This window comes from Zootoca vivipara, chromosome 15, assembly GCF_965207765.1.
Source record: "Zootoca vivipara chromosome 15, rZooViv2.hap1.1, whole genome shotgun sequence".
NCBI lineage: Eukaryota > Metazoa > Chordata > Lepidosauria > Squamata > Lacertidae > Zootoca > Zootoca vivipara.
In genome coordinates, this window is record NC_142598.1 from 39,938,269 (window position 1) to 39,965,286 (window position 27,018).

Genomic DNA, 27,018 nt, shown 5'->3' on the forward strand with positions numbered 1-27,018 from the left:
AACAAATTTCTGCAATGAATAGCATTGCTCCTATGTGTGCTGTGAGCTATCTAGGGGATGGGTGAAGACCACCTGTTGCATTCTGGCCTGTATCCTTCACAATCAGCGCCGTTTCCATTCCACTGCAGTTGTGTTTCTGCCAAATGCTACATTATGTCTGCTAGTTAATGTACCTTACACTCGTTTCAATGTAAGGGAAACGCCAAAACAATGTTTAAAATGCCGTTAACTTGCATGCTTGCTTGCAGACTCAGAAACAGCAGCAATGTGAATGAACACTGATCGTATTTGCTTGATTCATTTCTGCTCCTGACTGCAGACAAACACGCAAGCTGCAGCAGATTCCGCTTCCTTTTCCGTTTTTGTCAGAATTCCCCGACATCCCCATAGGTGTCTAGCAGATTTATATATCCGGGCTTTAGTGCCACAAAATGCTGCACCTCTTCAAGCCAAGAAAAATAAAAGGCTGTTTAGAAAGAAGCCCCCACGTCAAGGAGGCAAGGCAGCGGGGAGGCCTGGCTTGCAAACTTTTAGCTTTGTGCGGCTCTTGTCCTTTGGTTGAGCACCAGGCTCTATAAAAGAGCTTAGCTGTGCCTCAGGTGTCTCTGTAGGGGCCCAGGGCTTGTGCTGAAGTCATAAAACGCAGCTCAAGTGCTGAAGGTAGCATTGGCAGGTTGCAGCTTTTATTACCTGCCAATTCTAAAGCAAGTCTGGAAGTTCTCTGGTGAGGCCAGCATCAGGTCCGACAGATTAAATTGCCTCCGGTTTTGGGTCATTCCAAAATGTATCTGGCAGGGAATATGGGTTCTCTCTCTCTCTGATGGGTCTCTGAGCTATTGTGTTGCTATGAATCAAAGCGACGTTTATTTAAAAAAGAAGAAGAATGTCTTTCTATGTATGTAAATGTATCTTTTTTGTATATTTATTAGAATTTCTTGTATAAAAAGTGCAATATGACTAATTGTACATTATGTTGTTCAGATGAACCTATTTAGGAGGAGGAGCTATTCTGTTATCCCTCTGCAATGTGTTTTTGTTGTACCGGTGATAATGTATCCCTCTTCCCTCCTTAAATTCTAAATCAGCACTTCTTGTTTAATATTGACTGAGTTTCAGCGCATACAGAGTAAATTGCCACAACTGGGAGGGCAAAGGTGGGGTGGGTTTTTTAACATTTTAACAAAACTGTCAAACAAGGAGTTACCAAGAAAACGAACAGCAGCTTACTTAATAATGATGTGGCGGCTGTTTTCCGACAGCAGTAACTGGCTAGAAATGTAGCTGTAATATCAGCCTTCGGTAGGGTTGCCATATTCTGAAAAGCTTAAAAAAAAAAAAGAGGACGCTGTGCCGGCCATTCAAAGCAAATAAATGCAATTTGTCTCGAATTTTACCCTTGAAAAAAGGGGACGTGTCCTGGAAAAAGAGGACACATGGCAACTGTGCAGCAGCTACCTCTTTTATAATCCTTATGCAATAACTCTGCTCCAAGGGATCTCAGAGCTTAAAGCACCGTTGGACCAGCGTGCCTGGGGCTCTCGCCCAGGGAGACTCCCCTACCCAATTTAGCGCAGGGTGAAGCTCCACGCACGCATCCCTATGTGGCCCCCTCCATTCAGGGGACGCTGCGGGTGGGTATCACAGAGGGGCCTGGGTCTGCAAATCAATTCCTACAGAAATCAAGGACCATAGTGCTTGTATTTCGTGGTGCTGAATTGCACTCAGAGGCTGACTCGGCCACTCTGCCCCCTTTGCACACCATGGCACAGAGCGCTTGTGCCAAGTCCCGCTGGGGCTTGCAGGTTTGTTAACTGTGCAAAGGCTTGCAGCCTATGAATGTAATTTCAAATGTAATTTGTCTGATGAATTGCAACCTGAGAGCATCAGTGTACATTTATTAGGGTTGGAAAATATTACAGGAGGCGGCTTCCCTCCCCTTTAAAAACCAAACAAAAAACTTGATTATATAATTTTTTTGTACAAATAATGCATCTTATTTATTTACTCCCTCTTGTCTCGTCTCGTTCTTTATACACCATACAGACGCCTTGGAATTTAGAAACAGCTCAGGCTTCATTTCTGTCCTAGATCTGAAGAGAAGCCTCAAAACCCGTAGGCTAATGTGTACATGTAAATGTGTACATTTAAAATACCCCCCCCCCTTGCAAAAAATAATAATAATCTGGTAACCGTAGCTTGTTAAGGGTGCTGGGAATTGGAGCTCCGTGAGGGAAAACTACAGTTCCTCATATTCTTTGAGAGAAGAGATGTTTTAATAGCCAATTTAAATGTGACCTTAGGCTTTGGTTTCCAGACAAGAGGGTGAGATTAACATTAGGCAAATGACTTAAGTTTTCTTCTCCAGACCCCTAAGTGACCCGAAACTGAAACCTTAATGACAAAACCCAAAGTACTGTTGTGCAGATGAGAATCATATAGTAGCCATGGTGAATGATAAGGCTGCAAACCAAACTCCTTAACACCTGGTCTCACATCAGCCATTGTTATCTGCCTGAATTGAAAGGGCACCAAAAAGAATTTTGGCCCACTTTAAAACCGAAGGCTGGTTCGTTGCACGTGAACAATCCCAATGGCAATGAAATATCTGCCAAATTGGGGAGGGGAAAACCAGGGCTGTCCTCACCGGCTTCCTTCTGCCCAACAAGCAGCACTACATCCCACTTGCAGCAGATTTATAAGAGGAGGGTTAGCACCATATGAAATGGCTTCTCGCTTATTTTATGGCCTCTCCCTTTTAAGATACCAGAGTGAAGCTTCTGTCCTGGGAGGCTTGTACTTGGCTGAGCTTTGATTTTATTTTTAAAACATTTATAAAGACAAAATGCAAAAGAAAGAGCCAATAGTCCCATGCGAATCATGCTACATTTATCTTGTTCACTAACCTCACAGGACCTGACCTTCATATAACCAACTCCAGATTTGCACTGCAGATATTCTGCAGGGAGGTGGGTCAAGATACGGCTGCATACGCACCGTATACATTTAAACCACACTCCCGCCCCACCCTCCTAAAAAGTCCTAGGAAATCTAGTTTGCCCCTTCCAGAGGTGCAATTCCCAGCACACTTAGCAAGCTATAGTTCCCGGGATTTGGGAGAAACAAAGCTACAGGGAACCAGGCAGAGGGCCTTCTCGGTAGTGGCACCCGCCCTGTGGAATGCCCTCCCACCAGATGTCAAGGAAATAAACAACTATCTGACTTTTAGAAGATATATGAAGGCAGCCCCGTTTAGGGAAGCTTTTAACGTGTGACATTTTAATGTATTTTAATCTTTCTTGGAAGCCGCCCAGAGTGGCTGGGGAAAACTAACTGGATGGGCGGGGTACAAATAATAAATTATTATTTATTTATTATTATTATTCAGCTTCCCACTAAGAGTGAGCTCATCAGTCCCTTCCCGCCTCAGAAGACGGAGGGGCAAACTCCATGTCACACATACAAGTGACCAGGGCCCGGCCCTATCATTAGGTGGTCAAGTGAGGCAGTCGCTTCAGGCGGCAGATACTGAGGGGCAGGGAGTATGAGGGGGGACAGATCTGACGGCTACACAACCGGCCTGCATGCTCTAAGCCTGGCTGCAGAAGACTATTCTCCCATCATAAGACCTTAAATAAGATTAAGCTGCCACAGGAATGCTGTAACTACACAGACAACAGAACTCCATCCTAAAGTGAATAAAGCATGCAATTGCCCATTCAGTTGTTAAATTTTATATGCCCAGCCCTATGGTTTTCACCAAACTCTGAGTTACAGCTGCCCAATTTAAGTTAGCTGTGAAACTGACATAACCCATCACTTTTGATGGACTTTACCTCCGAGAGGATGTGGACAGGCTGCTTGGACGAGTGAAACCAACCACCTGTCTCCTTGATCCTTGCCCATCCTGGCTTATAAAAGCAAGCCGGGAAGGGCTGGGCAATGGGCTTTGCGGGTTGGTGAATGCTTCTCTCTGGGAGGGAGCCTTCCCAGACCCGCTGAAAGAGGCGGTTATTAAACCGCTTCTAAAAAACCCATCTTTAGATCCGGCCAATATGGCCAACTATCGCCCAGACTCAAATCTTCCATTCCTGTCTCGCCAGAGTGGTGCATGCTCTAGTTATCTCCCGCTTGGACTACTGTACTGCAATGCACTCTACATGGGGCTACCTTTGAAGGTGACCCAGAAACTACAACTAACCCAGAATGCGGCAGCTAGACTGGTGACTGGGAGCGGCCGCCGAGACCACATAACACCGGTCCTGAAAGACCTACATTGGCTCCCAGTACGTTTCTGAGCACAATTCAAAGTGTTGGTGCTGACCTTTAAAGCCCTAAATGGCCTCGGTCCAGTATACCTGAAGGAGCGTCTCCTCCCCCATCGTTCTGCCCGGACACTGAGGTTCAGCGCTGAGGGACTTCTGGCGGTTCCCTCGCTACGAGAAGCCAAGTTACAGGGAACCAGGCAGAGGGCCTTCTCGGTAGTGGCACCCACCCTGTGGAATGCCCTCCCACCAGAGGTCAAAGAGAATAACAATTACCAGACCTTTAGAAAGCATCTCAAGGCAGCCCTGTTTAGGGAAGCTTTTAATGTTTGATGGATTTCTGTATTTTAATATTTTGTTGGAAGCCGCCCAGAGTGGCTGGGGGAACCCGGCCAGATGGGCGGGGTATAAATTTATTATTATTATTATTATTATTATTATTATTATTATTATTATTATTATTATGTCATGACAAGTATTGTCTAGAGCAGGAACATCATCCTCCATAACTTGCTGGATGATTCCAACTCCCATCAGCCCCAACAAACATAGCCAATGGTCAGGGATGATGGGAGTTGCAGTTCAGCAACATCCAGGGGAATCACAAGTGCGCACACCTGACACAGAGTGGGGAAACTGAGATAAGACCCAATTCATCAGGCAACGTCGGATTTTAGCAGCACACAGGAGCAGAACTATGAATAAAGCTCTCAAACATGGGAGAATTAACCAGTACACCATACAATCAAAATATAGAGCGTGCAAAAGTGTGGGTGGGCAGTCACTCTACTGTCCAGACTCACAAAACACTTTTTCACTATACTAAGAGCAGTCTCATTTTCTTCTTTTCCCCCCTTAACAATTTTGTGTTCCTTTATTTGCTCACATTACTCCTTCAACAGTGGACTCTGAAATCATCTACCAAGTCATTTTGCTCACCTATTGGAGGCTGAGCCACCAGGTGCTAGAAGGGGGGGGGGGTCAACGTTGCTCAGTTGTCAGTGGAACTACGTATAACTCCACAGCTCCCAGGGAGAAAATAACCAGACATGACAACCGCATAGAGTTTTTGAAGTCAAATAGGTCACAACTTTTTGTTTTGGCATAGGCATTGGGTGAAGCCACATTATTCCACTCCAGCCTACCTACTGGGAGTACATACAGGGTATGTATGACCTACAACTCCCCCTCCAGCCAAGACCAAGGCTTACCTAATGCCCAACTGCCAATTGAGCCACAAAGAGGCTTCACACCTGCAACCACCCCCTGATGCCCTCAATGATGTCTTTCGGCCAAATTCCGTTGCCCAATTCTGACAGATGCACCCCATCGTTGCGATACAATGCCTCCTGGCCCAATGTGATGGAAGGGTGGGTGCCTTATCACCCAGCCTCTCAAGTGGCTCAACCTTTCATGCCACTGCACTCTTGGCTGGCCTTTTTTCTGGCGAGATTAATGCCTGCCGGATCAGGACCGTCACGCCAGCATCACCTTTCTTAGCTGGAATTTCATGGATTCTTACATAAATCATCATGTATACATGAGACGCACGTAAGTAGTGTTTTTTGATATACTAGATGCAGCTTGCAAGACATACAACCTATAGGACCTGAGGAAAGTGCCATCAAACCATTGGTCCACTTAGCCAAGTAATGTCAACACTGATGCGCTTTCCACAGGTTCAGGCAGGAGCATCTCCCGGTCCTACCAGGAGATGCTGGGGATTGAAACTGAGACAACCTGCATACAAAGCATTTACTCTACCACTGAGCTACAACCCTTCCAAAGCCTGATACTAAACATTTTCATCCTTACATACCCTCCAACATTTCTCTGATGGAAATAGGGACATCCTATTCCATAATCATAATCATAATTTTATTATTTATACCCCGCCCACCCGGGTATAAGTGCCCAAGCCACTCTGGGCAACTTCCAACATATATGAAAACTCATTAAACATTAGAAAACTTCCCTATAGGTAAAGGACCCCTGGACGGTTAAGTCCAGAGTCAAAGGCGGCTATGGGGTTGTGGCACTCATCTTGCTTTCAGGCCAAGGGAGCCGGTGTTTGCCTGCAGACAGCTTTCTGGGCCATGTAGCCAGCAGGGCTAAACCGCTTCTGGCCCACAACGGAACACCGTGATGGAAACCGGAGAGCATGGAAACTCCACTTACCTTCCCACCACAGCAGTACCTATTTATCTACTTGCACTGGTGTGCTTTCGAACTGCTAGGTTGGCAGGAGCTGGGACAGAGCAACGGGAGCTCACTCCGTCGCAGGGATTTGAACCGCTGACCTTTCTAATCGGCAAGCCCAAGGGGCTCAGTGGTTTAGACCACAGCACAACCCGCATCCTAGAAAACTTCCCTATACAGGGCTACCTTCTGATGTCTTCTAAAGGTTGTATGGTTACTTATCTCCTTGGCTCGGGGGGTCACATAACTCCATACCCTCCAACATTTCTGCGATTAAAATAGGGTTGTCATAAAGAAAAGGAGGACATTCCAGGATCAAATCAGAAACCAGGACAGCTTCTGTCCTGCCAGGAGTGTCCCTGGAAAATAGGGACACACAGAGGGCCTGTCCTTACATAAATCCAATGTTCACAGGATAGTGGTCTTAGCTTCCCATGAAAGCTTATCATGGCTTAGAGTTCTTCCTTCAAAAGACCAAACTATCTAAAGGGTAAAACAGCTGATAATCTGCGATAACAAACAAATATGGTGCATATGTGTCTGGCTGAGAAGGAATTAAAGTGCTGGGAGAGGCTGTGATTTGAAATACAAAACATTTGCTTTTGAGTGGGTAATTATTATGATCGCTGTGGCTGCACGCCCTGCACTGTAAATATGCTTGCAACGAAATCATGTGGGAATTGAGAAATCAATTTCTTCTGCACATGCAGGCGCTCCTCTGATCCTATAAAACAGTCTGCTGCCTCTTGGTCCCTCATGACCATTGGGGTGATCTCATGCTTCAATCCAGAAGGTCAACCCAAACAAACAGGAATGCCATGTGAACCGAAGAGACCGGAGAAACGGTGAATAATTTAACTGCTAATGAAGGAACCCAGAACTTGCTCCTTGTTACTTAAGGAAATGCTTCAATGGTCAGATCGAAGCTTGCTATTCCCTCCCCTACTTTCCCCAAAATTATTTGTTAAGCCTAAATTACTGGTTTAGGTAAATATTCTGTCAGGTTGGAAGTAAACGTTTATGTGGCTGGTTTTCTACAAACCCAGTGGTCCAACCTAGTGGTTTTTATTACCAAGAAAGAAAGAAAGAGATCCTTCAACTGGTTGAGACGCATCATAGTAGATCAAGTATGACTGCACCCAGGAGGAAAGATGTGGACTTTCCTGAGCCAGGAAGCAGGGAATGGCTAACCAATAGCCAGGAGAACCAAATACAGTCGTACCTTGGAAGTCGAACAGAATCCAAAGTCCGTTCGACTTCCAAAACATTCAGAAACCAAAGCACAGCTTCTGATTGGCTGCAGGAAGCTCCTGCAGCCAATCAGAAGCCACGGAGGCCCGTCAGATGTTCGGCTTCCAAAAACAGTTTGCAAACTAGAAAAGTCACTTCCAGGTTTGTGGCGTTCGAGAGCCAAAACGTTTGAGAACTAAGCTGTTCGAAAACCAACAGTGGCTGCAAACCCTAACCCTTAAGCAAAACTAAGACTGAATGCATGAGCCGCGATTTCCACTAAGCAGAATGTAAAATGGTGACATTCTCCAGACTTCCCATATAACCAAGAAATTTTGGACAATTGACACTCCCCACAGAAAGAGGTTTGGGATATCAGATTCCTGCCTGAGTAAGTGCCTCCATTGGCACTTACGTAAATCTCCCAAAAGAGGGCACAGCTTTAAACAACACTGATATGCATTTTGATTTTCATGTTCTGTGGTACCTTGTTCCCAAACTTAATCCATTCCAGAAGTCCGTTCCAAAAGCAAAGCGTTCCAAAACGAAGGCGCCCTTTCCCATAGAAAGTCGTGCAAAACAGATTAATCCATTCCAGAGTTCTAAAAACAACCCCTAAAACAGCCATTTAACATGAATTTTACTATCTAATGAGACCATTGATCCATGAAATGAAAGCAATAAGCAATGTACTGCAGTCACACAATCAATCAATCAGTAGCTGAACTGGGTTCCACACAGTCACAAAAACAAAACAAGCAAGGAGCTGCAAAAACAAAAACGCAAAATAGATAGCAAAAACAGACAGACCACAGCGTAACTCTCAAAACGGAAGCGTAACACTCAAAATGGAGGACATTCGGCTTCCGAAAAAAGTTTGCAAACCAAAACACTTACTTCCGGGTTTGCAGTGTTTGGGTTCCAAGTTGTTTGAGTACTAAGGCGTTTGAGAACCAAGGTACCACTGTATATCTTATTCATCTGTTTGATTTATATTCCACCTTTTCTCCAAAGAGCTCAAGGTGCCCCACGGGGCTTTTCCTCCTCCACTTTTTATGCTCACAAGAATCCTGCAAGAGACAGGGACTGGCCCAAGGCCACCCAATGAATTAAGTGGGGATGTGAACCCTGGTCTCCCCCAGGTGCTAATCCAACACTCTAACCAGTACACCACACTGCCCCTCCATAGGCCTTGTGCCGAGTGAGATCAACGGTTCACCAAGTTCTGCATTGCCTACACAGACTGCCAGAGGCTCTCTCGGGTTTTAGAGAGAGCCTCATCCCTTTGCATGTCAATTTAGCATTAATTATTGTAATTTTAAATAAAAATGCAACTCACCAGAATCATGTGAGGTGACCCGGGTGCTTGCTCAGTCTTCTGCCCAGGTGCTAACAATAAATGTACAACTTCCAGCCTCCTGCCTTTGGTGGTTCTATCTTTAAACTGGGCTTGGGCTGGACAGCCCTTCAAACAAATTGGCCATCATCTGTGATTTAGGACACATGGCAATCCTGGAAACCCCTGGGATTGCTAAGAACAAAACCGCAGGTGCAGTGAGGCTATTAGTTAATTATAGTCAGGGTTGGTCCCTGCTAGGCCTGGAAGCTGTTTTTAGGGCCAAAATTCAGTTTTTGGAATATGCAGCAAAGCCTCATGACGACTATACATCCTGGGAACTGTAGTTTCCCCTTCACGGAGCTAGAATTCCCAGCCTTATTAACAAACCACATTTCCCAGGATTCTCTGGGAGAAGCTTTTAAAATGTGTGTCGGATGCACCTTAAATGTATGGTGTAGATCTGCCCTGAAGTCATTTTCTTCCCTTTACAACATAAATTTCTCACAAATGAATAAAGTCGTAAAAATGCGTCTGGGCTAGTAACTGGACTGACTAACAAGGACCATGACTCTGAGCATGTGCAGAGTTCTCAAGTGGATGAACAGAGCAGGCCGCCTTGGGAAGTGGTGGTGGACTCTCCTTCGCTGGTGGTATTTAAGCAGAGGGTCAGCTATTGGTCAGGGGTGCTGTAACTGCGTCCTGGAAGGCGGCTCCAAGACGACCCTCGCTACTCTTATGATTCTGGGCATTAATAGCAGCACTTTCAAGTCCAAAAAGATTCACTTCTGTGCAGAGCTGAGTCCCATCACCTCCCCTTCTGGCAATGAAGTTCTGCTTAACAGTAGCAGCTGCAATTAGTAGGGTTCCGGTGCTTAGTCGATGAATTGGACAGTTTAATCAATTAAAAACATTTTGCTGACTTAAAAAAAAAGGAGCCCTAATTAATTGGGCAGTAGACCTTAAGAAACATTATTCCGCATATATAAAACCGGATTACAAGCATCACTTTAAAAGAAAACACACACATCTGTGTGCAACAAGGACTCACCAGTGCTGATCCCTTCTATGACATAGGTAAAGGTAAGGGGACCCCTGACCATTAGGTCCAGTCGTGACCGACTCTGGGGTTGCGGGCTCATCTCGCATTATTGGCCGAAGGGAGCCGGCGTATAGCTTCCAGGTCATGTGGCCAGCATGACAAAGCCGCTTCTGGCAAACCAGAGCAGCACACGGAAACGCCGTTTACCTTCCCGCTGTAGCGGTTCCTATTTATCTACTTGCACTTTGACATGCTTTCAAACTGCTAGGTTGGCAGGAGCTGGGACCAAGCAACGGAAGCTCACCCCGTCACAGGGATTCGAACCGCCGACCTTCTGATCGGCAAGCCTTAGGCTCAGTGGTTTAACCCACAGCACCACCTGCATCGCACGTGACATGCCTATGCATGTCAATTTTAAAAACATTTGCCCCCTGGAGAATTATTGTTTTCCCCTCACATGCAAACATAGATTTGATCGATTAATTGTCAATCAGTTCAGACTCATACGATTAATGAATTTAAGCTGCATACCTGTACCTGCAAGAAAGAGCCATTGAACTCAATGGGACTTCCAAGTAGATATGCAGAGGATCGCGCCATATGGTTTTCTGGTGGCAGCTCCAGAAATGTCAGAATGCAACCAGGGGAGGAAAGCTTTCCTAGAATGTTATTTATTTATTCAGCTCTACCAGAAGGGCGACAATCCTCTGGAAATAGACATGATACCAATAGCATTCATCAACAAATAAATTCAGTGGTGTGTTGAAAACTAGCTTGAAAAACATCAGGCTTTCATCGCAACCTCTTTGAGGCCCGTTTGACTTAAGCTGCCGCCAGGAAGACTGCTTCTACGGTCGCCGATATTCAAACTGGACGCACATCGGTCCTGGGCCACCGTAGCAGGACGGAACCGCCTGTGCCCCCCTTCATCGATCTTCTCAAATACGTAGCCGGGCGGCTCTTTGTACGTGGCAGGGCAGATATGGACTTTCTTGGGTGTGTAGCACGTGGCGTAGGTGGTTTCGTCAACAAACGGGACGTGAGGCCGAGCTGCCGGCAGTCGGGGCTTGAAGCTCTTGGTGAAAGGAAGCGGGTGAGGAGTGTAATGGCTCTGGAAGGTGGTCAAGGTGTCCATGGGGACTTTCGGCAATGTGACCTCGGAGTTAGGAACAATGGCCTTAGGTTTCGAATAGTCCCAGTGCTTATAATCCTCCTTCATGGTGGAGCAGTGGTTGAAGGGGTCCGTGTGGGTTACGACACAGGCCACAGGTTTGCAGGACGTTGCCGGGCGGCCGTGGGGATCGACGTAATGAAGCTGCGCCATCGTCTTAAGGTCCATCTTCTCCTTAGGCGGTATGTACGCGGGAGGCTTCCTGCTGAACGGCGGGGCCGTTGGCCAAGCTAAGAACTTTTCCCGAAATTCGGTAGTCCCGACAAAACTGGAAAGGTCCGGCCTCACGTAAGGGGGCTTCACGGACTGAGCGGGTGGCCCTGCCAGCCCTTTGTAGGACTGCTTGTGGGTGGTGAGACCGTCGAATGGTTCGCTACAGGGCTTGAATGGCTCAGGGACGTGGGCATGACGTTTTGACATGGGGTGTGCCACGTAATTCAACTTATAATTGGTCATACTGTCCAAGGGGATCTTTGTAATGTGTGGTGATCTAAAAGGTTTGCAGCTCTTTGTAATCACTGGGCCCTTGTAAAGGTATTCATCCTGGTGCGTGGTCCGAGAGTCAAATTTATCTTCTGCTGGGCGGAAAGTGTTTGCCGGCTTAATCATGTCCCTTTTGGCCTGCTTCCATGGCAAGTAATCAGCTGAAATGTAAGGAGAATGCGATTTTAAAGCAAAATCATGTGCTAACATTTGCTAACTAATAATATGGGGCTATTGTTTATCCTCATATTCTCATTTCCACTCCACTTACGGCATACCATGTTAATGAATACAATAGTAGGATTTATGCAAACGTGGGCATGAAGAACAAATACAGCTGCTTTGTTATTAGAAAGATGTCAAGACATTCGCTGTATGAATGAACACAACGAAACAGATGAGATGCACGCATTATCAACATGGTAATTGTATAGCTGAATACATACTGAAACAAGACGTCCCTGGATCACTGTCTCTTTGTACTTCCCTCTGTTTTGGGATGTGCAACATCATGTTAAGAACATAAGAGCCTTCCTTGCTGGATCAGACCAATGTCTAGTCCAGCGTCCTTTTCCACACAGTGGAATTCCTATCAGATGCCTTTGGAAAGCACACAAGGAACAGTGGGGAGCAAAAGCCCTCTTCTTGCAGCAGTTGCCCCACAGTGACTGGCCTTTAGAGGCAGGCAGGCTGCCTCAGATTCTGGCAGTAACATATTGCCATTATGACCAGATGCCATTTTGAATTAAATGTGCATTTCCTGAGTTGAGCACCCCAAAAAAAGGTGTACAGAAAGAAGCCTGCTTCTTCAATTTTACTAAAACAGCCCAAAGAGATTGCAGGGTAGCATACGAGGGTGGGACTGTAAGAAACACAGGGCTGCCTCTGAAATCGACCTGATTTTCCCATGCAACGTGATTCCACTAAGTGATTCCTGGTCCCCATTACAGCAGCCAGAGAAAGTTGTGGAGTGGGTCTAAAGGACTGTAACATCACAGTATCAACAATGAAGGTAAGTTCTTCTACGTATTACCCTAAAAGGGAGAGATGCTCAACAGAGGACTACAAGCTCTCTGTTGTGAGTGGGGAGGTGGTTTGACTCTAGTTTGGCATTCGAAAGGATAATGATGATACCAGCTCCGTACTTCATGGGTATTTTGACTCTGCTGATGAACCTATGACCTAGGAGTCGCCCGTCTTTTTAGGTCTGTGGGCACATGTGGGTCCTTTTAGTTGAGTGCCAATGAGCACCACTGATACCCCTCTCCCATAAGAGTCAGAAAGAGAGAACGTGTGCACTTGGCTTCTTCGAGCATTCTCAGGAAAAGTAGAATAAATCCAGTAGAATTTATCTGAGCCTTGAAAATGGTAATGAATCCCAAAAGTTATCTATGTGTTGTGTGTGCAACAGCCCTTATTGTCTGCTCTGGCACAGCCCCAACAATTTGTTGTGATGCAAAGCCCTGTGTGATCTTTAACTTCTTCCCGATTCTCATCCGCACACCTGCATCTTTGCTACCTGAGAAGCTGCCATCAAGACAAGCCTTGGAATTTAAATCTGCTTCCTTGCAATGCTGCCTCTCGAGGAGCACAGAGGTGCTTGCAAGGGATCTCTGCGGAGAGCCACAGCTTAATAGCTACTGCAGGCAATAAAGGATTAAGGTTACTTTGGGAAGGAGCCACGCACATGTACTGAAAGGAACCATGGGGAAATGGAGCGACAACTAAGTGAGAACATCCCTCATTTTTTTTTAATGGCTGCTTCTTAACACAGTCTCTATGAAACCATGGAGCAAATTTATAAGGATTACCTTTCAAACACGCTTTTTGTAGGCCATTGAAGACGTACGGAAGTATTTCCAGAGTTTGCCATTACTTGTGATAATCTGGCCTAGGATGTTTGCTGATATGGGAGTTTTTTTACAATATTTGGAAGATGACAAATGTTTCCATATGTCTTCCATGGCACGGGTGTGGGTGTGTGGGTGTGTTTTAAAATGAACTCCACACATTTAGAGCTCTCCTAGGTATTATGAATACATTTTACTTTGTTGGAGCCAACAGGGCTCCCATCCACCATCAAAATATGTTACAATTTCATTGAAACTCTCCTTCTTCTCTGGTGGGTATTAATGGCTTCCCATGTATCACCATCTTGAAAAAATTAAGAAATAGGGGAGGGAATCAAGGATACACACCACATGTTAAAAAAAAAAGCTCAGGCAGAACTCAGCATAGCCAAACAAAATGACTCTAAAATTAGATTATCTACCTATGGAGAGATCAGGAGTGTATCTAGAAGATAATGTTAAGACTGGAACAATACACATGCTGCAAAGTTGCAAGGCATTCGTTGCGACCTGATAGCATCATTTTCTGCCACACTGGCTGGCTGGGTCTTACGTCCTCTCGGTGGGGTGGGGTCTATGTAGATGTAAATGCAAAAACTGCATTTTCCCCTCTCGCTGTCATTTCTGTCTGAATTGTATTCCATCTCCATATGATGAATGGAAGGAATTGTCCCTGACCTGACCTTGAAAGAGAACAGGGTAATGTGGATCTGCGTTGGTGGGTCTGATCCCTGCACCACAAATTCCCTTCTAACTCTGTAATTGTAGGATTCTATGAAATGGGGTAAGTAGGTTGTATCCGAGGCTTCCATCAGCAGAAAGGGGAGGGAGGCAATTGGGGGCAATCGTCCTCTGCCCCAGTGCACCTCCTCCCACATTGTTCCAAAGCAGGGCCAGATTTCGGTTGGATGAGGCCCTCAGCTAGTGAAGGTAATGGGGCCCTTTATTTGTCCAGCTGCCCTTTGTCAACATCTAAAGCCATTTGCACATCACAAAATATGTATTTTATCAAATAATTGTTGAACTGAAATACAATTAAGAAGAAGTACATTAATAGTGAAATACAACTAAGAAGAAATTGCTGTTTTGAGGGGTAGTTTTTAAAAGTCTGGAAGGGATTTATCTGTTTTGCATTACTTTCTATGGGAAAGCACGCCGTGGTTTTGGAAAGCTTTGGTTTTGGAACAGACTTCTGGAACAGATTAAGTTGGAGAACCAAGGTACCATTGTATATAGAAATGAGCAAACCAGTGATATTTTAGGGAGCAGGCTAGCAGGTGGAGTCCATTACTTTCATCAGGCATAGACAAACTCGGCCCTCTAGATGTTTTGGGACTACAACTCCCATCATCCCTGACCACTGGTCCTGTTAGCTAGGGATGGTGGGAGTTGTAGTCCCAAAACAGCTGGAGGGCCGAGTTTGCCTAGGCTTGACTTACATCATAGGAGCCTACGCAACACAAAACACTGTTGCTGGATGTAAGGTAAAGGGACCCCTGACCATTAGGGCCAGTCGTGACCGACTCTGGGATTGCGCACTCATCTCGCATTATTGGCCGAGGGAGCCGGCGTACAGCTTCCAGGTCATGTGGCCAGCATGACAAAGCCACTTCTGGCAAACCAGAGCAGCACATGGAAACGCCGTTTACCTTCCCGCTGTAGCGGTTCCTATTTATCTACTTGCATTTTGACATGCTTTCGAACTGCTAGGTTGGCAGGAGCTGGGACCAAGCAACAGGAGCTCACCCCGTCACAGGGATTCGAACCGCCGACCTTCTGATCAGCAAGCTCTAAACTCTGTGGTTTAACCCACAGCGCCACCTGCTTGTTTAGCTCATATGTAAATCCAGCACCGTTCCAAATCCTCCAGAGTTGACTGAGGGTGGAGCTGCAGTGGGGAGAAGGAATTGCCTTCCATTCCACTGATGGAAGCAGCTGCCTTGAAGTGAATGGAGAGCTCCACTCGCAGGAACTCCATGAGTGCAGTTTAATTGGTCTGACTCTGGCTAAGGAGATATAACTGCCTGAACTACTAGAAAGCGCCACTTTGCTCCAGTCCTCCAAATCAATTAAATGTGCCCTATAAACAATGGATCAGCACAATATGCCCAAGACCATGGGACCAATTCTTAGCTGGGGATTTCCATTTGCAGAGAATTGTGATAAAAAGTTGTAAACTGCAACCAAATGTAGCCGAGCTGCATTTCATTACGGCTCTCGGAACCCCAGCAAAGGCTCTGCAAATCATTATCTAAGGTTTTCATATGGTTCATCTGCAGGTAGTTTAAGCACTTCGGTTTGGGACATTAACGTCATTGAGGGGATGAATCCACACACCCGAAGGGCCAGGTAAGACGGGACAGAAGGGGCATGCGTGCACAATCGGCATGCGTAGGCAGGGAGCAGGATTGTGTCCATGGCATGCCCTCCAACATTTCTCTAATGAAAACAGGGAATCCTATTCTGCGTCAGGAAGATGCTCCCGTGTTTGATCTCCCACACACATAGACTTCATCTGCACATCGACCTATGGCACTTTGAGCCAATTGTAACCTCTCCACCGAACCAACCTCATAGGATTGTGGTGAAGGAAAAACGTGTGAGAGAAGGGATCATGCCCAACACCTTCCACATACAAATGGAATGAAATAAACTTGTATCTGTAAGCTGCCTTGAGTCCCTGTCAGGGGGAAAAGTGGGTGATGATGATGCTGATGATGATGGAAACGGTGAAAATGATCAAGAACATTCCAGAGTAAATCCTATTGAACACATTAGAACTTAGTTCTGAATAAAAATGCTTAGGATTGCAATGTAAGGCTCCACAGTCTTTAACCAGTTACTTGGGAGTAAGCTCCACTGAATACAGTGGGACTTACTCCTGAGTAGACATGTAAAGGCTTGCAGTGCAAGGCTCCATTTACAGTAAAGGAATCAACACTCCACGCGTTTCCTTAAAAATGGCTGGCTGCTGAAGCATTGCAATGAAAGAATTTAAAGTGGATCGGTGACCTTTTCCCTCAAAATTATAGGTACACACACACACACACACACAAAGAGAGAGAGAGAGAGAGAGAGAGAGAGAGAGAGAGAGATGTGGAGGGGGAAGAAAAAGGAAAACCTGGACATCCCAGGATCAAATCATAAACTGGGATGGCCTCAGTAATTCCGGGACTGTCCCTGGAAAACCGGGGCATTTGGCGTGTCTGCCACAGGTTCCCCTAACCCAGTTAGTCACATTTCCTATACCTTGTGAATGACTTAGTGCATACAGACCTTCTGTATAAAAGCCCTGTAAGCAGTCTGTATGTTTGTACGCATACCATTTGTTCACACGCTATACAAAATGTTCAGATTGGAGTAGTGGATTGTCCCGGGGGCACCATCCTGCTTCCTCCTTTTGTACCAAGGGTCTACACCAATGAGTCTCTTGGGCTTGCCAAATCAGAAGGTCGGCAGTGCGAATCCCCACCACGGGGTGAGCTCCCGTTGCTCTGTCCCAGCTCCTGCCAACCTAGCAGTTCGAAAGCTTGCCAGTGCGAGTAGATAAATAGGTACCGCTGCGGCAGGAAGGTAAATGGCGTTTCCGTACGCTCTGGTTTCCATCACCGTGTCCTGTCACGCCAGAAACGGTTTAGTCCTGCTGGCCACATGACCCAGAAAGCTTCCTGTGGACAAACGCCGAATCCCTCGGCCTGAAAGCGAGATGAGCACCGCAACCCCATAGCTGCCTTTGATTGGATTTAACCATCCAGGGTCCTTTACTTTTACCTTGTTACACCTGCATCATGTTTAAAGTCTTTGAAACTCAACCAAAATCTACAATACAGGGCCTAATAACTTCCTGACCTGCCTATTTCTGACAGTATCCCCAACAGAGTTGACACTGTTCCTCTTAATATTTCTCTCAATCAGTGAAGCTGTTCCAGTGACTGTGACACTTCTAACATGGTTTTTTTGGGGGGGGGGAGGTGCCAGTACTGCAGACCCTTGAGTACCCCCAGAAAAAACCTCCACTGCTCTTAACATTTAAGTGAGCCCTTGCTTACTCTAGTTTAACAGCCTTTTCTCGGGGTAACATTCTGCCCCACAGACACAGCACCGAAAAGGCTCCTCGCTGGGTGTGTCTCCCCAGCTGCATCCAGCCTTGCATATCCTCTGGTGATGATGCAGATTCTGCACACAAATTCTGCAGTTTTTAAATACTGAGATGTGAACAAGAAGCTGCAATGAGATAATCCCACCAAGGCTGACCTGCGGTCCCCCAAACAACCACTGCCTCAGACACAGGAGCCAAGCCAGAGTTGGCCGCTTGATAGAATGAGGTGGTGGAACCTTACTGGTCCCTCACGTCACCCGATCCTCACCAAGTTGGTCGCTGCAACACCAGACTCTGGCCATTTATAGCAATGGCGCTGAAGTGCAAAAGAAAGCATCTCCGTCCTGCGGCAAATTGCTATGGTGACATTCTACGGATGAAGGCGTCTTTGTTTCAGCCCCATGTCCAAGATGTTGCAAAGAAGCAGATCACCTTATAAAATAGCTCCTTTGACACTTACCTTTGTACGTTGGTACTGCGGTCATCCTGTCATCGGTAGAATATTTCCGTTCCTGAGGCACGCAAGGAGGCACTCGCTTAATGGGGTAAGGGTTGTAGTCTTGCTTATACGTAGACAACAGGTCCATAGCTGCATTGCTCTTGAAATATTGTTCAGGCGGCCTCAGCTTTATAGGCGACACTTCATGAGGGACGTAATCTCTCCTGTAAACAAGAACGGCGGCATGGCTCACTTGTGTTAATACCGTATCTAGAACCGAGGGAAAACGTGTGTCTGTATTGCGCCGGTCCTTAGATAATGTTCTCGGACAGGTTCAACACCCCTGGAAGCTGGCAGGGGATTTGGGTGCCAAGCCAACTCGCCCTGTCCCCGCAACTGTGATTTGTTTTAACTGTTCCTAATGTTGGATTTTAGGCTATTGTGACCTGCCTGGGGACCTGCTGGTGAAAGGCAGGTAATAAATTTAATCATCATCAAAGATAATAGTCTTCCATTTTTTTTCTTACACCTGAGTCCCATAACTAGCCCAAACACGCACTTGAGGACACTTTTTATTCCCCCCCGATATCTCTGCATGGTGGTAATCAAGCTGGGAATCTATAGTGGGTCCTAACCTGGCAGTTGTTAAAGGCCAATCGTTTAAAGAAAAAGAAACTCACAAGCGTTGTGCTTAGCAGGACATTGCTGCTGCTACTGTTATTGCTGCTGTTTACAAACTCTGCTCTCTTCCCCACCCCATAGCTTCTTCTTCCAAGTCTAATGAAGCCCCATAGATAAGGCTGCTCCATACGTTCTTGAGTATCATAGCTAGGGACAGTTCAAAAACCTCCTGTTCTGCAAGAATTCTCAGTTTTTAGACAGAGGCTCTGAGATTACATCTGTGAGATCCTTTAGTACCCTTTGGGTGCAGCTTATCAGGCCCTGGAGATTTGAATTCATGGCAAAGTAGCTAGGTGTCCCCTTGCCACCCGTCAAGCCTTGTTCTGCAATGGCTGTGATTTAATATTTTTTTGTGCTCTGTACTCCTCCGATGGCCCGCTCACCGTAATAAACACAGGGTTGATCTTCCCTGTCTCAGTTTATTAGGCCAAAATATGGCTGTCCAAATGTAGCCAGGGTGTTGCCCAGAGGTATTGGTGTTACTGAGAAAGAAAGAGCAAAATCCATTCTGCACTCTCTGCTCTCTCCATTCAGCAGGATAACAAACCCTCCATCATTTCCCGAAAACCAGGACTTCACCCCACACGGGACTCCAGCACACATCTTTTCCCAGGTATGTCTATTTCTTGGCTCACAGATACCCATCACTTGCCGCTTCTTTACCTCATCGTGGAAATGCCCTCCATTGGGACTGGCTGCTTATTGTACTCTACGACAGGTTTGCAGGATTCTCTGGGTCCAGTGTTGGGATAAAGTAGGTATTTGTCTGTATACTCAGTGAGGAGGCATGGCTTCTCGTTCATTTCATAGGGTCTGGTAATATGAGGGCATTGGTGGCGCCTGGAGGAAGCACAAAGGTTAGGAATTAGTTGGCGTACAAAACAAGAACTTTCTTTGTCTCAGCTCAGCTCAGCAAACTGCTTCCAGGGACAGGGCTGAGGGCTGAGACATGTGAAACCGTAATAAAGAAGAGATCCTTAGAGCACGTGCAGAGATCCTTTCCCATGTCACCAGAGCTAGCCCTAAAACACTTTACAGGGGGAAGAAGAGGGACGGCTAGCCTTCCTAGTCACAGAAGTATGGTTTCCTGCCAAGTTTAAATGCGAGTGCTTTTCCGTTTTGAAATTAATTTATACCTCACCTGTGAAGTAAGGCAAAGTCGCTGCTGCTTCAAACGTGGGAGCCTTGGGCAAAACTGCAAATGAAATAAATCCCCTCGGGTCTCGGGGAATATTGACAGTTGCATCCAGAGATAAGTCTGCCTTTCCTGTATTAAAATTCAGTGGCCCATGCTTTTGACCTCCCTCTCCCTCTGCAGAAATCCAAGAAAGGCTGGAATGCCTACAGGTGATTTAATGGGAACAATCTGGAACATTTCTAGCTGAGAGAAGGTTCTGGTCCCAGGCCTCTTGAGCAGGGACGAGGTTGGAATTCAGTTTGATTTGCATTACCCAATTCACAGTTCCTAAAACAGTACGCAAACCAAAAGGCTGGTATCAGTTAAAATTTGCGCTTCTCCAAGACGAGGATAAAACAATAAATACAGGGGGAAATAGTACGTTGATGTGAACTGAAACCGTAATGCGGCAGAAGGAAGTCTACAATAAAAAATAAGTAAAGAGATTTAACCCACACCAAAGGTTCACAACATACAAGAAATACCAACACAGGGTAGAATCATATTAAATAGAATCTATCAGGTGATAGGTATTGAGAATGTTTAAGTTATCATTCTGTTATAGTTAAGTTTTCTTAATTTGTATCTTTTTTCGGTTTTTCTTTCCTTTCTATTCTTTACTTTTTTATGTATGTTGACATGTATGTTTTTTTCCTTTCCTTTCCTTTCCTTTTATATAGGTTATTAATGTATGTATTTGTTAGCTATGTATTTATATATGTTTTTGCTAATAAAAAGTTAAAAATAAATAAAAATTTGCGCTTCTCTTGAGTTGAAAACTTGCAATTAAAACTTCTGTACAAAAACAAGTTTATAAGGAGAAAGTATGCCCCCCCCCCAAAGCATACACATGAAATGCATATTGAAAACAATACACAAACTGAAGTGTAGGTAGATTCCCACAAGGCAAGACACAGTGGTAACAGCAATAACCTTTATTGAACTAACAGAACTGGACAACAGGGGCAAAGCAACTGCTTATATACATTTCTGAAGGCCTGGACCACTCCCACTCCCAACGTGATTGGCTGTCTAAACTCCCAAGCTGCGAATCATGACTCAGAGTTTTAAGGGCCAATGGCAGAGGCCCAAATCCTGAAATGTACTGTGACTGGACATCATGTATCAAATTAGAAAACCGGGGGTCAGAATCCTTAGTCCAGACTCAAGCTCAGGCAAACAGAGTCCCCTGAACACATAACCCAAACATTAGGTTAAATTGCTTCCAAAAACATGTATATTGGGCAAAAGTACACACAAAACTCTCTAGAAGAAATGCACGCTAAAACGGTGACAAGTCTTTGAGGTTTTTCGAGAATGCAAACTGATGAGGGAATGTGGTGAACTGAAGTTAAGACGGGAGAAACAAGAAACTCAAATAAACCAAAACAGAGTTTGATTCATCCCTACTTCTGGGTTTATTTTGATTCACAAAAATCACTCGCAGAGTCCTATGTCCTGATTGTTAGAAATTCCAAATTCTGGATTCAGAATCTTCAGTTCCAAACTTAATAGTTAAGGGAGTAGAGAGTGGGAAATAGTAGTTGGGATCTATTTTCAACACCTGGAAGTGAAATTTAGAGCCAATGCAAATGGTCAAATGGACCTCTACCTCTTAGCTATGGTCCCATTGAAGTCACAATAGCTGGGCCAGCAGAAATGGTGGCAACCTCATTGACAGAGCTGGAGTAAAACATACAAAGTCATTACCGTTATTAAAACAGCCCTAAATCAGACCATCGCACTCTATTGTAATTTAATGTTAGAAAATACACTCTATTTATGGCAGCAGTACTGCCCACAGGACTGGCATCTAGTTGATCAGAAAGCCACACATTTTTTGTACTTGTGACTTACATTGTCGAAGCGGCCTGATGCATGACATCATCTGCACACAAGTGAATTTCCAAGTTCATGCAGATCATTAAAAGGTCATTAAATAGCGGTGCAAATCCTAAAGCACTAGCCGTGAATCCCCAGGGCAAGCTCTGAACCAGCTCAAACATTCTTCTCGCTGACCTAACCAAACTTCCTTTCCCGAGTCAGGCAAAGAGAAATATTCAAGCCAAATGCATTTTTTCTTTTAAGTACAGCAAATTTCTGGCATTGTTCTGTATCTCAGTGACTTTATTCAAGTTGGCCTGATCCTTTTTGTAATCTGAAGAGAAATTAACCACTTAGAAATAATTCAAGTATCTTATCCCCCTTTTCTCTTTGCAGCTGTTACAAGAACAACCGGAACTTAGAGAAAATAAGAGTTGAACCCAGTGAGCTACTCATGCGTTTAGGGGGGGAGACAAGGACTATTCCAGCTCTTTTTCTGTGTTTGGTAAAAGGAGGGGGGCACTGCAATGTGCTCAGCACACTGCCAGCATATGACTGGGGGTTGTAGAAAAATTTGGCAAGATTGGATTGGATTCTATCTACCTAGCTATCTCTTATGCTTCCCCCAAGTTCAGTTTCACGGTGCCGCTTCTCTTTTGATCGCATTGTCATGACCTTTGTTGTTGGCTGTGATATGAAGAAAATATTGATTTGCCAAGATGTATTATACGGGCCTCCTAAATCTTACTCTCAAGAGCTCTGAATGATGTATGTATGACTCGTCTACTTCATCATTCCAAACAATCTTGTGAGGTAGGCTAGGCACAGAGAGGGAGAGGGAGAAACTGGCCTGAGCCAGCCCAGAGAGCTTCCTGACTTGGCAGGATTTGAACCCAACCCTCTCCAGTCCAACCAAGCACTTTAGCCACTGCACTTCTCTGGCTCTCATGATGAAGGTCATCGTGAGGTAGGATGAATACCCCCCCGGCCCCAACTGCCAAGTCAGTTAATACCAATCTTATTTATCCACACTATTTGTGTTTTCCATATGTATATCCATTGAGGAACCTCAGGCCTCTCTTTTGCCCTCAGGACTCCCCCAAGCCACACCCTTTACTGGTCCTGCTCCACAGCCTCCTGGACTGCTTTCGCGCCTGGCTAGAACGTCCCATGATGTGAGATAACACTTTTTACTCGACCAGATAGAGGAGGGTGAGGTTAGCATGGTTGGAAAGGAGTTGAGCGTGCAAAGTTTAGTATCATCAGTTTAGCGTGCAAAGTTTGGCATTCAATTTCGTTGTACTATGTACAATGACAATAAAGTATCTATTCTATTCTATTCTATCATAGCCTTTGCCCCATTCACCCCCTTCTGGTCCCACTCACCACTGGAATGCAGGCCTCCAAGAACAACAAAAATTGTTCTCCATCCCTGATATCAATGATCCTCATGCCAGGGCAATCCTTTCCACATGGAGACCCTCATCTATACAACTCAGGGTTGGCAGAAGCACATCTCTCGAGGTTTCTAGAATGCTTCTGGGCAGAGCTAGGTAAGATATCACTATATCATCCAAAACCAGTTTGAAGTCCCTATTGTGATATCAGCTTAGTAATTTTTGACCTGGTAATATATCATGAACCATGGTGTGTGGGTGTGGGTGTTATGCAAAAATTGCAATGTGGGAAAAACCATGAAGCCAGCCAGTGCCTCTACAGAGCTCCATCCTTATTTCAGACATGTTGATATATCATACAGCTTCCTAAACTGTGTGTCATGACATGTTAAGTGTGTCAACTGCAGTGTGTCGCACAAACACTCCCCATGCTCCTCTCAGGGCTGGGAAGGGGTTAGTGTAACCTCTGGTTTGCTAGTAAAACTGAATTACGTGTTGTGAAATGATGCATGTTTAAAAAGTGTGTAACCAACATGAAAAGCTTGGAAAGCTCTGATACATCAGTGTATTGCGGTGCTTAGCTGGTGATATAGCATGACACTGGAAATCAGGTACAGGGGTGCCTCGCTAGACGAATGCCCTGTTAGACGAATTTTCCGCTATACAAATAGGTTTTGCGATCGGAGGTTGCCTTGCAAGAAGAGGTTTTCTATGGCCGCCACATCGTCTTGCGAAGCATGGCCATAAAAACCTCCAATCACAAAACCTACAGGGCATTCCTCTAGCGAAAGGGGAACGAGCTGCAGCGCAGGAAGAAGGCAGAGGAAGATCAGCTGAGAGGCAACCGGCAGAGACCAGTGGAACACAAAGGCTGTAGTGCGGCAAGAAGGGGGGGGAGAAGTGGATTCTTCCCCCCGCCACGAAGCCAGTCCATGGCGGGGGCTTTTCGGATCCTCCGCTTCCACACACACACACTGCCCAACAAGGCGGGGATGGGACGAGGCTTCTCCAGCCTCGTCCGATCCCGGGCAGTGTGTGGTGGGGAAAAGCGGAGGATTCTCCGCTTCCCCCCTCCCCACTGCCCGACACTGCGGGGATGGGACGAGGCTGGAGAAGCCTTGTCCGATCCCCGGGCAGTGTGTGGTGGGGGAAAGCGGAGAATCCTCCGCTCCCCCCCCCCACCGCCCGACACTGCGAGGATGGGACGAGGCTTCTCCTCCTTTCCGCACTGTGTCGGGCGGGGTGGGGGGAAAGCTGTCGGCAGCAGGGGGAGAGGAAGGAAGAGAAAGGGCTGCTTTCTCTTCCTTCGTTCCTCTCCCCCCCCCCCCCCCCCGCCCAACAGAGCCCGCATCTGACAAGGGTTTGGAAGCCCTGTCAAATGCCGACTCTGTCGGGGGAGGCGGTGGCACACACCTCTCTTGGCTCGGGGAAGGCAGGCAGGCAGGCAAGAGAACAAGCGCCTGCCTGCCTTCCCCGAGCCAAGAGAGCAAGTACCGCTGCCGCCGCCAGGCCCCTGGAGCCCATAGGAACGCATTAATTGACTATTAATTGACTTTTAATGCGTTTCCTATGGGAAACGGTGCCTCACTACATGAAATTTTCGTAGGACGAATTGAGTCCTGGAACGAATTAATTTCGTTCTAGCGAGGCACCACTGTATTGCCCAGCCCTACTTCTGGCCTGGCCATTTCAATAGAATTATCTTCCTGCTTCCTGCCCCCCTTGACATGACATGGCAAGATTTGGGGGGGGGGTGCTCTGCGTTTATACAGGAAACTCTTTGCACTGCATGGTAGAATATGTATGTCAACACACACTCATGGGCTATGGAGGAGAATATTATTTATATCAACCCACACCACGGAAAATCTTTAATCCATATCTTTGCTAAAGTATTATAAAGCCCCTTCTGCAGTTAAAGGTGTTGCTGTGCTGCATTGTCTGCCTGGAAGCAATATTGCTAGCTCATCCTCAGAGCCTACACTGATTTGGCTGGCTAAAAACACATGGCCCGCCAGGCTGAAATAGGCTTTTCTGTAACACCTAGAGCTGCAGAGGTTCTTTATGATCCATGCGCGGATGGTGCGGAAGAAAGATCTTTCATTTCACGAACTGATAGTGACGAGTGCTATCCTGCTTACTTTATGACCTCGACTTTGCATTGTTAAAATCACCCCTAGTAATTAGAAGTGAATTGGGTGGGTTTCGATACGCTTGGCCAAAGTCCTGGGCCCCAAGTTGTCAGCTGGTGTGACTAGATGGAGTGCCGTTAGAAAGGGATCTGACAGCATCTCGAAGGTTCACCTTCTTCATGAAACAAGGGCCTTTGTGACAAGAAATTAGGGAATGAGCCTCAGGAGCACACATGAACCAAGCACCATGGAAGTGTTGTCTTGGGGGATCTCCTGAGGCTGCAGCCAGGAAAGGATGTTACCAGAGACGCAAATTCCTGAACTGGGACACTAATACAGCAAAAATAAAAAAAATGAGGGCTACTGAATATTCATAGAATCATAGCGTTGGAAGGGATCCCAACCCTTTGCCAGTGCCAGATTTACATATGAGCTAAATACCGTATTTTTCTGTGTATAAGACTACATTTTCTTCTTTTAAAATCATGCTAAAAAGTGGGGGTAGTCTTATACATGGGTAGTGCATAGGGTGGATGTTTGATTGGTTGCTGCCAAGGCAGTCAGTGGCTATTGTGCGTGTTATTGGCTGCTGCATCAATGGGTGGTGTTGATTGGTTGGCGCTCCAGCAGTTGGGCGGGCAATTGGCAGCTTCTGCCGGCAATGGGCGGGAGGCAGATTTAGCGATGCGTGCAGGTGAGCGATTTTCGGCAATCCTATCTAAAAAAAAGCTCCACAACCCTGGATAACCCCCCCCCAAAAAAAAGGTCAACAACGCTGGGCAATCCTTCGCAAAAAAGCTCAATAACTCTGTGCCATCCCCCATTTTCTTAAATTTGAGCCCCCCAAAATAGGGGGCATCTTACAGACTATGGTACTGCACCAAAGGGTCCCTTGCCCTTTTGAATGGCATTTGAAGGGGCAGAAGGGACTGCAGAGGGAAGAGAGACCCCTTGCGCGGCATATGCACCCCTGCCTTGGGCACCAGCAATTGCTGCTATGTCACTGTGATCAATATTAGAGAACATGGGAACTTGTGGGTGAAACATATGTGCTCTGCCGCCGAGCTGTGCAGCACCCCACCACCAGGTTTTGAAGGAGTGCACTGAAAGAGATGGTTTGAGTATTGGCAGACCCCTACTCAGTTCACACCTCAGACAAAGAGAGCGCTCCAACCTACCCTACAGCATGAAAGTAGGCTGGCAGACTGGCCTGAGACATTTTGCTGCCCAAGGCAAAACACAAGATGGCAGCATCGCCACCAGGGCTGGGTGATATATCAATATATCGTCCCAAACTGGTTTGAAATCCATATTGTGATTACAGTTTCATAATTTCTGACCTGGAAATATATCACGAATCTTGGGGGGGGGGTTTGATGCAAAAATTGCAATGTGGGGGAAACCGTGAAGCCAGCCAATGCCTCTACCTAGGTCCACCACACTGCTGGCCTATTCAAGAGTGTGCTCATCTTTTGAAGGGTTTAGAGCCACGCCTTGTTCCTCTCAAAGGCATTCCGCTGCTGAATCTGATGTTCTAAAATACCTGGTCTTCCTCAAACGGAAAGGTCGTAAGCCCCTACAGGGCAGCTGTCTCCTATTTTAGCAAATGTTTTTGGCTGCCACACCCCTGTAATACTTTCCATGTAAAAAAAAAAAAAACTAATCGTGGGGTGGTGTTGCAGGAACCCAGCATTGC

The 27,018-nt window shown here is 46.0% G+C and overlaps 1 protein-coding gene across 2 annotated transcripts in view; it reads right to left on the reverse strand.

Moving 5' to 3' along the window:
- Positions 1-10,721: 10,721 nt before the first annotated feature.
- Positions 10,722-27,018, reverse strand: part of SAXO1 (stabilizer of axonemal microtubules 1) — a 32,780-nt gene continuing 16,483 nt past the window's right edge. For both annotated transcript variants that reach the window (XM_035141077.3, XM_088658816.1), the window contains exons 2-4: positions 19,456-19,632; positions 18,133-18,335; positions 10,722-11,884 (exon numbers count right to left, since the gene is read on the reverse strand). In XM_035141077.3, coding sequence (XP_034996968.3) covers positions 10,854-11,884; positions 18,133-18,335; positions 19,456-19,632 — 1,411 coding nt within the window. In that variant the 3' untranslated portion in view covers positions 10,722-10,853. The remainder of the gene's footprint in view (positions 11,885-18,132; positions 18,336-19,455; positions 19,633-27,018) is intronic.